At 36.4% G+C, this 12143-nt stretch overlaps 2 protein-coding genes across 2 annotated transcripts in view; both read right to left on the bottom strand.

The window, feature by feature from the left end:
- The window catches only part of LOC135693283 (uncharacterized), a 51736-nt gene that overhangs the window by 28923 nt on the left and 10670 nt on the right, over window positions 1–12143 (bottom strand). Inside the window, exons 13-23 of the mRNA XM_065211717.2 lie at window positions 11746–11805; window positions 11064–11117; window positions 10782–10835; window positions 10182–10226; window positions 3732–3776; window positions 3418–3471; window positions 2935–2979; window positions 2315–2368; window positions 1944–1988; window positions 1334–1387; window positions 515–559 (exon numbers count right to left, since the gene is read on the bottom strand). Of these exons, the coding sequence (XP_065067789.2) occupies window positions 515–559; window positions 1334–1387; window positions 1944–1988; window positions 2315–2368; window positions 2935–2979; window positions 3418–3471; window positions 3732–3776; window positions 10182–10226; window positions 10782–10835; window positions 11064–11117; window positions 11746–11805 (555 nt within the window). The remainder of the gene's footprint in view (window positions 1–514; window positions 560–1333; window positions 1388–1943; window positions 1989–2314; window positions 2369–2934; window positions 2980–3417; window positions 3472–3731; window positions 3777–10181; window positions 10227–10781; window positions 10836–11063; window positions 11118–11745; window positions 11806–12143) is intronic.
- LOC135694161 (uncharacterized) lies at window positions 3789–10175 on the bottom strand. The gene is made up of 2 exons (XM_089111361.1): window positions 5804–10175; window positions 3789–5457 (listed from the first exon to the last, which is right to left on the bottom strand). Exons 1-2 carry the CDS (start codon window positions 8857–8859, stop codon window positions 4767–4769), a joined length of 3747 nt encoding a protein of 1248 aa, XP_088967487.1. The 5' UTR covers window positions 8860–10175; the 3' UTR covers window positions 3789–4766.

The following is a 12143-nucleotide window of genomic DNA, read 5'->3' as shown; positions in this document are numbered from 1 at the left end:
CCTAGCACTGGTGGCGAGAGTGGGCACACAGTGGGCCACAGTGGGCCACCGTGGGCCAGAGTGAACCAGAGTGAGCCACAGTGGTCGAAATACACGCGATAATTGTTTTCGTGATACCAAAAACCACAAAATCCATATACACATTGAATAAATAAATTTTCGCGCAAGAGATTTCATGTGCAAACCATTCGAAAAATTTGCAGGTTAAACAATTTACGGTCCAAGAAGACTATTCACCACCCTAGTTACCAGACTCACTCAATATAAAATAAGAAAGAGTCTGGTACCCAGGGTAACTATTCATTTATCTGCTTTGCAATTTCATTACACACTGCTCCGTGAAACTTCTAATTTTTCTTAATGCAAAAGATTGTTTCCTAAGTTCATTCCTGTTTCAGATTTCAATTCATGTTCTGCAGAAGCTTTAATTCCCAAAAACCATTGCCTAAGTGTCTTGCTTATTAGGCATCTCTACCTAACCTGCAAAATCTATAAAATAGTTTTAAAAACTTACCTTTTCACCTTTAGGCCCCTGGTCACCAGCGTCTCCATTGGAACCCTAAATACGTATAGTTTGTTATCAGTTTAAACTCGATCTACTACCACAAAGCACTTTCTATGGGCGGGATAATTTTGTCGACAACAAAAAACGACAAACAATTTTCTTACTGTAGGGGAATCAGTGGTGAATATACTTCAGGCAGGCAAGGTTGGGGTCTTCACCACCAGGGGAAGTTTCATGTGAAAACCGCAGAACAAAATTTTCAGTAAGCTTGAATGCATTCGTTTTTCAGGCAAATTTGAAAAAGCTTACGAGGAAACCTGCACAACATACTTGTAAAATAGAAAATAGCTTTTTATGAAGAGAAGGTTAAAATTTTTTTAGATTACAATATATTGCAGGGTTATCTTAGCACTATTGACGGGTTAATAAATACTCCTAAGCAAAAACAATAAATTTTTCTGTTCAAGAGAAAACTTTCATAAAATGAAAGCAAAAACAACTGGCCAACTATAAAATTATCAAATCCTTCGCATTGTTAAAAAGATAAATTCAATCTATTCAAAATGGTTGTAGAAAGCTGTCTTACCTTAATGATATACATAAGTTGTCACAAAGAACTTAAGTTCCTCAAATCATATGCACAAGAAAAACAAAGATTTAATAGATCAAGCTGTGTAAGAAAATAATTTGAGGGTGTACCAATTCGAATTCACATTTCATATAAAATATTTCAAAAGGAAAGTTCCTCCTTTGCTGCAAAAAATACATGGTTCGTAATTTACGCTGCATGAGAAAGTAAAAAACTAATTATCAAAGAAAAACTTCTACCTTTTGGCCAGGTAATCCCAATTTTCCCGAAAGGCCTGGAGTTCCTAGGTTACCCTTGAAAAGTAAAGAGGTCAGTCAGGACTCATTGATGTGAGTTGATAAAAAAGTGAGAAGTATATGCTCTTGAGATGAAATGTTTCAAGAATCTGCTAAATTTGAAATACACCATCCCTTTTTCAAGCGATGCAAAACTTCGTGGAACAAAATGCAACCATCACAATTTGGATTAAACATTCAGGATTTGATAATTATGAATGATGGTAATTTTCAAAGAGGAGTTAAGGTGTTGTAAAAATGCATGGTGTACCTAAATATATCCAATTTGACAATAACTTTAATTGTGGAAAAAACAGACTTGAATTAGAAAGAAATGGTAAGGAATGTGAAGATTAATCCTTCAAGAATATTTTGAAGTTGTATATTGCTCCATAAGATGAAAATCATATAACGAGATTGATACAAAGCCAAATTAGATGTTGTACTGTGAGAATCCAGAAGATGCATTAAGAATTCTAAAGAAAACATTAGTTTGTAGAATAAAAAGTGGTGAAAAAAACGTAAAAGAATTAGTATAAATCAACAGATCGACGACATTTTGAAAGTATCTTACGGGTGCTCCAGCAGGTCCTGGTGGACCCGGCTTTCCAAATAACCCCTAAGACAAAACAAACAGGAAAGTAAATCATTGTCTTTATAAAGTTAGTAATTCAGAAAATGTTAGGTCGAAAAAGGTGTTATCTTAAAACAATAGCCTGTTTTTTTGAAACCAAAAAAAATTGCAAAACCGAAACATGAGCATAAAAGACGAGTAAACTCTAATTGTACAAAATTTTAACAGTCAGAAGCTAGGTTTTTCTTCCTAAAAACTTTACCATATCACTAAATTTTGTGAGTTTATAAAATAAATAATGAGAACATGTTCTGTGAATACCATCTTGAGCAGATCAATTTGAAAATCAATTATCGATATCATACACTGACCACTTTCCCTGGTTTTCCATTCTCACCAAGATTTCCAACTTCGCCGCGAGAACCCTGCGAAGAATAGAAAGCGGGTTTAAAACTCTATACGGTCACAGCGGATAGAATAAACCTATTGACTCTGATTTCTAAATGGTAATGTTTTAAGAAAGTGAATGGATAGGGTAAAAAAGAGAAATCATGATTGAATCAAGTTTCAAAAATTTTAAATTTAATTGATAGAGGCAAAGATTGAGTCAAAGCTCCTTACATGAGATGAGAATCAGGGCCCTATGACTAAAGGAAAAGGAATTCTACGTGCGGCCATCCAGGACATAGATCTTAAGATTCTAACAACTTAAATGTCTTAAAAAAGTACAATAAAACTTCAATTAACATACAACTCTAAAGAACTGACAACTCCAGACAGCGGACACATCCAAACAACGGACACATAAAAACAACGGGCAAACAACGGAGATTACCAATCAACCCACGAAGAATAATATTAGGGTTAAAGCCTAGTATATGTAATCTCAAGAAATGATATTGCCCTACAAAGAACAGAAACTATGATCTCACAGTTTTTGACAAAGAGGCGACATTACAAGATAAAAAAAGGCAAATGGCGTATGATTTACTTTTGGACCCTGTTCTCCAGGTTTTCCTTCAATTCCACGTAGACCCTGCAACAGAGAGCATGCAAGTAAAACACTACAACAAAAAAGAGATGGATGGTAAATGCAAATGTTTACAAGTTATATTAGATTTTGAAGTTCTCCTTCATATTGAGGAGTTAAACGCCATTTTTCTTGAGAAAAGTGATTCGCCGTCCCCAGCCAAATATCAGAAGACACTATTGAAAAAATATTTCAGACTATGCCAAGACCATCCCCCGCTTGTATAGAAAACATTTAGGCTTATATGTACGTGAGTGGTAATAAAGTAAAAAAGGGGTGTAGTCTAAAGTGCAATAAACGTGATAGCGCAACAAACATAAAATAAAACCCAAATGGTTCACGGGAACAGGAAGGGCAGGGGTATTAAAATCCCCCACTGAAAATCAGCGACAGACGCAGAGAAAAAACCTCGTGCTATTAGTAAATCGACAAAACCTAGCGTACCATGGCTCCATCATTTCCAATTCTTCCCTTCCTTCCTTCTTCACCTTGAACTCCCTGTCAAATTTAACTTCAATGTGATTAAATGAACAAATACATTCAAACCAATATTTACCCCCAGAGATGGGGGTAAAAAATCATTGAACATAGACACTCAGGAGGAAATTTCTTCTTTAAAATTGATTTCAAGCTTCAGAAAAGAAGGCAACCCTTAAAGGTTGAAGCATAAAACATAGGATTAATGTTTGTCAAAACCTTGCAACCATGGATAAGAGATGTTTATCCAAATAATTTTTGGCGGAGAATGGAGAAAATACCTGCGGTCCCTGTTCTCCTTCTGCTCCTTTCGGACCAGGACGACCCTGTTTCAGGTTGAAATGAACAATCAATAGAATAAGGGACTGAAATTAATATAAATAAAGAGATCACAGCAGATGACAAGAATTGAAAAAACAAATAATTACATACGAACTTTACATAATTTAATTTTATAGCGACTTATAATAAGGGAAATGTTTTCATTATAATTCCGTAAATTATAATAATGTAAAGAACACATTTGTGACAATCTGGAAGTAAAGCAAAAACCAGCATATGAGAAAATACGAGAGGGAAATCACTCCATGGACAACTCATATACTTTGGGTTTAAATCGTATTGTCTTTTGTGAAAATCCCTGGAAATCCATTTGTTTAGTTTAAAATCCCCTACACAGTTTGCAAGATTATATTACATTTTTTCAAATTTTCAACTTTTGCCTAAAGGCTTTTGTAAAAACACGTTTTTATAGACAGGTTTTGACTTTATCCAGGAAACACGTTTCCCAGTCAAAATGGAATTTAAATCATTAATCCAATTCCCATGTAACATTTTTGGAAGAAGTTAAACAATTTCGTAAAAAAACAAAAAACAGTGGCACTCAATCAAAGTTTGCTCTCTAATTTTTATCCAAAACCCTGCAAATTGAAAAATCTAGGCTTTGTATCCCTGGACTTGAAGATTCTTGAAACATGAATTTTAGATTTCAAATGAATGCCAATGAGTCTATTAATTCGGGTTTATTCTTGACAGTATATGTCCATTAAGAATGTTGAAAGAAGACTTAATGTTTATCCATTAATATAATCCGTTCATACTATCCTGCATGTAGCTCGATGATATCAAAATGTGGCGATGGAAGCAGAATTAAACACACAAAAAATTATGACGTTTTTCAAATTTCAAATATTGAGAATAAATAGATAGTAATAAATTTACAAATATTTCTGCACAAAAGCAGTTAGTAACTGGTATTTCAATGTCAATTAGAATATTTTTCAAAGTTCTGCTCATTTCAAAACGATTGCGCTTATCTAGAAGCCAACCAATCTTTTCAACTCATCCGCTGCATCTTCACCACTCTGTCCCCTTCTTCTGTTCTTCGGTTCATTTCTTCTTCCTCCTGCGATGCTGTTTCCATTGCCTTCGTTCTTTTTCTGTGCTAAATTATCTCCTTCATCACTCAAGAAGAACAAGTCGTCACTGCGTCGACCAGATTTCTTTGTATTCGCCTCGTGGTTCCCACTTTCTCTGGGCGCATTTGTTGTTTTTTTGCCCATTGGCAATAAATCATCAATCGAATCAAAGATATCATCTTCTTTGCTGCCTTTTGCTGGTGGGTTTTTCTTTCTTTGCGAATCTTGAACTGAGTCTTGCAGCCAGCTTGGTTTATTGCTCTTTGGCTGTTCAGGCTTACTACCACTGGCGCTGCCTCGGTTCTGTAAGAATGAAGGCACGTAACTCGGGGCGAGGTCCAAGGAATCTTCGTCTTCGTCAGAAAACATCTTCACTTCAATGTCCTTCTTGGCAGCCCTGCTTCCTTGGCCTGATTTCTGCCCAGTCTCCTTTGTTGACTTGATTCCATCTCCCTGGGCAAATGTTCTTTTCTGTGGCAACGGTTTATTGGCAGTGTCCTTTTCCGGCGACACTTCAAGTTCTTCGTCTTCCCAAGGAAACACGCTGCTCTTGCGCTGCTGCTCTTTTGCCTGGACTGGTGCACCGGATCTACAAGTCAAAATGATTCCATCAGTAGGATGCTTCTCTTGGAACATCAAATATGTATGTTAAAGATCAAGACAGAAGCTTGAATGTCTAAGCTTAAAATTACCCAAATGTAACTCTGCAAGTAGCTACAAAACTCATCCTCCTTTTCATGTGATTCCCAATTCCAGGTTTTCTTATTTTGTGACTACTTTTTGGTCATGAAACAATGGCTGCAATCGTCCAATGCTGCTTATTCACTTATACTTAACCAACAAGCCACGGTACGTCCAAAGTACATGAATAAATTCAATCTTACATTATAACAACAACAAAATTAATCATAAATTCAGCAACAGGATAAAATTACCTCTGAAACTTTCGAAGCTCGCTTTCAAGTTTGTTTATCAGCTTTCCCTTTTCTGCCAATTCACTTTCTTTAGTTTTTATTTCGTCAAATAATTTCTTATTCTCACCACCAGCCAACTCTCCTTGTGATTTCAATGTCTCCACTTTATTTTCGAATTCTTTTACCTCGTGCTCCATTTTTTGGTTTTCGTGCTTTAAAACGTGATTCTCGTTTTGCAGAAGTAACAATTTATTTTCAAGTTTTAATATATTTTTGTTGACTTCTTCGATTTCTTGGTTATCTCGTGCAATCTCAGAGAGCTGCTCAACCTCACTCATCAATTTCTGAATTTCTCTTTGCTTAACCTCGTTGGCAAACCTTTCACTTTCAACGTTCTTTAAAGCAATCTCCAGTTGGCTTGTCAAACGATCCAGCTCCTCCTTGCACTTTTCACGCTTCATCATTTCAGATTCCTTCTCGTCTTTTATTTCTTCCAACTGCTTTCGCATTTTAACATTTTCATGTTCTTTTTCCTCAATCTCTTCAATGAGGCATTTGATTTCTTTATTCTTTGAAACCAGATCATTTGACAAGTCATTTATCTTGTCTTCTTTTTCTTTGAATTGCTCTTCAACATGCTCATATCGGATTTTCAGTTGGCACACAATATCAACTGACTTCTGCAATTCTCTGCCAGTCTGTGCCAAATCCTTTGCCAATTTTGAGTTCACCTCTTCAAGCTGCTTCTTTTCACCCTCAATGTCTATCATCTTCTTCTGCATCTTTGCCAGCTTTCCACTGACACTACTTAATTCATACCTGTTGTCCACTGCCTCTTCTTTCACTTCTTCGTAACTGTGATGCAATTTTCTCATCTTCTCTTTCAAAGTCCTCAACATCTGATTCTTGGCATCAACTTCTGACATCAGCTCTTTGCAGATCTTTTGTGAGTCCATCTCCCTGATGCTCAACTCACTGCCAAGTTTTCTTGTTAGGTCTAACTCTCGTTTTGTCTCACTAACTTTCTCCTCCACTCGATCACAGTAACTCAGCAAGTTATTATTTTCGTGCCTAAGTTTCTCAATATGTTTTCTAAAGCTGGTCATGGATTCTAAGGTAACAATACAATATTCGTCATTATTTTCTGCTTTTACTGTTGCATTCAGCAGCTCGATCTCTTCGTCTTTGTATTTCTGAATCATCATATTCTTTGTCAACTCTTTTGACAACTTTCTTGCATTATTTTTCTGATCAACCAGTTCTAGCTTCAGATTTTCTATTTCTTCCTCTTTCTTATTCATTTCATATGATTGTCGCTTTATCAATACCTTTAAACGCTTCTCCATAACAGCGTTTTCCTTGATAACAGACTCCTTCAGCTTCACGTTCTCTTGTATCGATCTTTCTAACTCCTCTCTACTGCTGATCAAATTCTTTCGCAATCTTTGCAATTCTTTAAGCTTTTCGACATTGCTCTCATGACAAGCTATCTGCTCTTCCCATACATCTTCAATTTTCAAAAAGGCAAATGCTTTTAGTTTCCCGCTGTCTGAAGGTTCTCCTGGCATGATTGCATCTAAGAAATGCTCGTGTTTCACGCAAGAATTACTTGTCGTATGCTTCTCTGATTCCTTGGTACAACAGTTGCATGTCTTTTCTTTGGAATACTCATTATTGTTCTCATTACTCCAGTTATTTTCAACATCGTGTCTGTAATTGCTGTTTTGTGTGTCATCTACTGCTTCCTTCTCCAAACCGGTCTTTTCACAAAGACGAGCAATGCGAATCTGATTTCCAAATCTGTCATTCATTTCATTCAGTTGTTGTTCCCTAAGAACGAGCTCTTCACGAAGATTTCTAATTTCCAATTCCATCTTATTTTCCTTTAAGTGAAAACTTTCCTTTACATGCTTCATTCCAGCCACAAGTGTCTTGTTCTCCTCCTTTTTAAGTCTTAATTCATACTTTAACCTGTCGATCTCTTTCTCTTTCTCTTTGTCCTTGGCAGATTTGAGCTCATTGTATTTCTCAATAAGCTTTTTGTATTGATGCTTCGTTTCATCTTTCTCGATTGCAGTCTTTTCTAGTTCTCGTTGTAACAAGTCGAGTTCCCCTTCTTTCTCTCGTTTTATTTCAGCAACTTTAGCTTCGTTCATTTCCGATACCTTCTCTCTGCTTTCTTTGATCACATCTACTTCTTCTTGCCACTTCCTTTTCACATCATCCATGGCCTTATTTATATCGTCAATGTTCTGCAAATGAGTTTTTTCTTTCTCCAAAGTGACTGCTTTGAAATCCTTAAGCTCTCTTCCATGACTCTCTTGTATCTCCTCTTTTTCAATTGTCAGTTTTTCCACAGCCATAATCAGCTCAGTTCTCTCTCTTTCATATCTAGCAATTTTCAAGTGGAAGCCTTTGCTGTTTTTCTTCTCAGTTAAAAGTTCCTCAGTGATGATAGAAACTTCTTCCAACTTTGCATTGAAAAGATTATGATATTTATCTAGCAAGAGAAAACTGATTTTAAGCATTTCCTTTCTGGAAACTGTAGGCCTTCTTTGCCACCATTTGCTCAGCCCATTTCCCCCTTGCAGAGGTACTATGGCGCCATTGAAGCGACCTTGATTGTTGGCATTCCATGTTTGCACAAATTTCAAATGGTGAAGAATCACAACAACCCTATCATCTCCTCGAGGTTTTATCATGCTTTCCTCCACCATTTTCATGTTGCTTTTTTCTTTCCCTTTCTTCTTTGATACAACCAAGCTTTTTTCAAGCTTGGCTATCATCTGCTCTTCAATGGAGCATTCTTTGTCTGGAATTTTCGTAGCGTTGAAATGAGCAAAGTTTGTTATCGGTTTGCCACCAACATTACTCCTTCCCAGCGAATGACGCTTTTCACATGGCGAGTTAGGCTCAGTCGAGACATCTAACTGAATGTCGTCATTGCTCAAGTCAAGTTCTAGTCGTGGAACAAACACGAAAGACCCTTGAATCGGTGCATTCGACTGTTCAGTCTGATGCTCTTGGCTTTCGCCATTTGTTTCGCCGTTTCTTTCGCCGTTACACCCGCTCTCCATTCCTGCAAAAAAAGTAGGAGCAAATTAATTTCATTAAACAGGGGTTTTGAGGCTCTGTAAATATCGCTTGCACGCCAGAACTTACTTTTAGTGAAATGTCAAAAGAAATATAAAATAACAACTATTTAATTCAAATAAATGCAGTAGTTACTCTTTAAAAGCAAAGTCTAGCACAATTCAATGTCTTACCTCAAGCGGCGGTTAACCGAAGACGTCCAAAACGGAAGCCTTTCGATTCTGCAGGCCGAATCGAAAGCTACCGTCGGCGAGCGCTGAAGATGCGCCGAAATTAGTCAACTGACACGAAAAATAACCTTGAATGTATTTTTTAAAAAAAAGCGAACTATTTGCGAATCTCTTACGAGAACACACCCTGTCCAATGAAGATAACTTCAAAGAATGAAAGGATGAACGATTCGCAAGATTATTTATGAGGTAAAGCAATCTGACGTCACAATCAACCAGCGATACGTCGCGCAAGAAGTTAAATCATATCACAAGACTACCCCCTGAGGCCCGTTTCAAGTCTAATACATAAAGTAAATAAACGGGGGGTAATCAATAAAAAAATTTCAAAATGCGTTCTTTGGTGACGTAATATAAATATAAAAATAAGATATAAAGAGTAAAAGATATGAGGAGCTCTAAATCGTTGGAGATCTTTAAGGCATTGGTAAATAAACGTTCGCAATAAGGTCTGCTGTGGTTTCATTTGATATCAGCATCCGTCGTAGACACCTTGCTATTGATGGAGGCTGTTCGTAAATCAGTACGAGGCGGGTTCACGTGATCAGTGTCAGGCCAATCAAAAGCATTGCAGCACAAAAAACCATGACTCGGCGTAATTGGGTACATTTGGGTATGCCCACTTTATTTATCATGGCTTTTAAGGATGACATGGAAAGCAGGAAAGTTTCCTTGCCTAATAACCGTAATTCTAGCTCAGTGTGTATAAATTCAAGACGAATATTTAGTAAGCTGACATAGAAATTAAGGTAAAATTATAGCCAATGGCAACGACTAGCGGGTTCATTGGCTTGTTCGGACCAATGAGTGTGGTCAGCCAGCCCTGTGGATCAAAATAACCCATGTGACAAACCCAGTTTTCTTTTTCTTGTTATTTATAACTATCGTTCAAACTAGCTTTAAGCGCAGTGCACAAAATATATGATGTTTCATTGTCTTGCTTAGCTTTCGAAAACATAGAAATGAAAATGGAGAACTTAAAAGATAAATAGCTGATATTAAAAATAAATGGCTTGAAGAACGATCGTCAGCCGGTCCATGTTGCCGTTGCCTTTTATAAACAAATTGGAACTTACAGACGGTCCAACCATTCCGGGCTTTCCTACATCACCAATCAACCCCTAAAAATTTAAGCAAATAAATTTCTATAACCTTCTGGTGGTACAAAATTTGAAAATGGCTTTGAAAAAAGCAAATATTTGAGTAAACTAAATCTTTTTGTCTGACACTCTTCAGAGTTTAAAATGTCAGAACATAGATCGAAAAACTAACTCTGAAGAGTGTCAGACGAAAAACTTTAGTTTACTCAAATGTTTGCTTTTTTCAAAGCAATTTACACATTTCTATAAACTCTGCCTTCCACATTCAACGCAACTAAACAGAAACTAGAAAGTAGAAAGGCGATCGCTGAAAGTGTGCGACGAAAAAAATTCGTGTAATCAAAGCAAATATTTCACTGCCACCAACAGGGAAAAATGTAAAATAAGAAGTTAATTTGTAAAGAATAATATGGAAAAAGGAGACTTAAATCTAATTTGAACCTTAATCTATGCTTGTAAATTCAGCAATCTTTATTCAATTATCTGCACCGTTTCTCCGTATGTATGACAAACACACCTGGAGGTATGATAAAGCTATCGTTATCGGTATTAATGATGATCATAAATACGTTTTACCTTGTCCCCAGTAGTTCCTCTTGGGCCTGGGAGTCCTTTGTATCCCTTTTCACCCTAAAAAGAGATGAAATGTTTAAATTAAAAATAAACATGATGAAACAGTAAATACTTTCGATAAAAGATCTAAACCTACAGAAATAATCGCAAAGTTTTTGCATGAAAAAATATTATAGGTGAAGTTTGCCTAATTGGTATGAAGGTATGGCTATCTATATAGCATGTTGGTCATAGAAATTAAATTACACAAATTCCATGTTTAGAGAACTTCAAAATGGCGAATACCTTCAATCCACGAGGTCCTTTTGCTCCTTTTTGTCCTTGAGACCCAAGTTCACCCTAAAAGATGTGGTATCACGTTGCTGAGAAACACATAGAAAGTGCGAATACTGAAATACGCTACAGATATCAAATGCAGCATTATTTCTGGTTAGGAAAAACAAAAAAAAACCTTGATAACCAGTATGAAGGTTGCAAAAATGGATTTGCCTTTTGTTCTAAGGCTGCAAGACCGAGAAGACAAGAAACTTAAGCATCAAAATATAATCCTTCTTTATATAATATTTAATATAATATTTATAGGAGAGCAGAATAGGTTTTGTACATAACTACTGTATAAGCTCTGTGATAATTGGTTTTAAAAGGAGGGTTAAAACTGCATTGACGCATTCATCCATTGTTGGAACTTCAATCAACCAGAATAGAGCAGTAAACTACATATATGTGATGACGCAACACATTGTCAGCCCTTTAGGCTTTTCGAAATTCTTGATGACTAAAGAAGTAGTACAAAAGAATTTTTTGTCTCTTAGATTGATACAGACTGCTCTCTGCGTGGGGAGTATCCATGAGGTCACACAGGGGAAGGCCACATAGCAGAAGCGATGGGAACCGAATACTGGCTAAGAGTTGAATTAAAGTTTACAGAAAGATGAAAAGTATAGAACAATTTAATTCAAAGCCCCACCCTTGCGCCGTCTCTACCATGTCGATGGATAGCTGGAATTCCAAACATCCCTTTAGCACCCTAATTGAAATTAAAGGATATTTTGAGAAAATCTGCTCTTTATCTGCTGAAAGAAGGTTGACAGTAAAGCTAATGTCTAAAGTGTTCAGGCGGGGAAAAAATTTTTTTCAGTCTAAATTAAAAGTGCTCAGGAAAAATTCAACTCCTGTAGGGTAATCAATGACAGATCTAAAAACCTTAATAATTTACCCAAAATCCTCATTCTCCTCTTTCAGCCTCAAATGCTAAAGAAATAAACTTTAAAAGTACTTTATTTTCAAGCATGTATTTTCAAGCACAAATAAGAAATAAAATGCATGCTATTCAAGTTACTAGTAGAGAAAATTCAAATACTTTAG

The sequence above is a fragment of the Rhopilema esculentum genome, chromosome 11 (assembly GCF_057945365.1).
Source record: "Rhopilema esculentum isolate cy_ngs chromosome 11, ASM5794536v1, whole genome shotgun sequence".
NCBI classification, from domain to species: domain Eukaryota; kingdom Metazoa; phylum Cnidaria; class Scyphozoa; order Rhizostomeae; family Rhizostomatidae; genus Rhopilema; species Rhopilema esculentum.
Note: the sequence above shows the minus strand (reverse complement) of the source record. Positions and strands in the feature narration are given on the sequence as shown.

What these genes read in the sequence shown, in the direction of transcription:
- LOC135694161 (XM_089111361.1), bottom strand. Translation starts at nt 8,859, where the DNA reads ATGGAGAGCGGGTGTAACGGCGAAAGAAACGGCGAAACAAATGGCGAA. An exon ending in GAGCTTCGAAAGTTTCAGAG is followed by an intron (nt 5,458 to 5,803) that starts GTAATTTTATCC and finishes TTTGACTTGTAG; the next exon opens with ATCCGGTGCACCAGTCCAGG.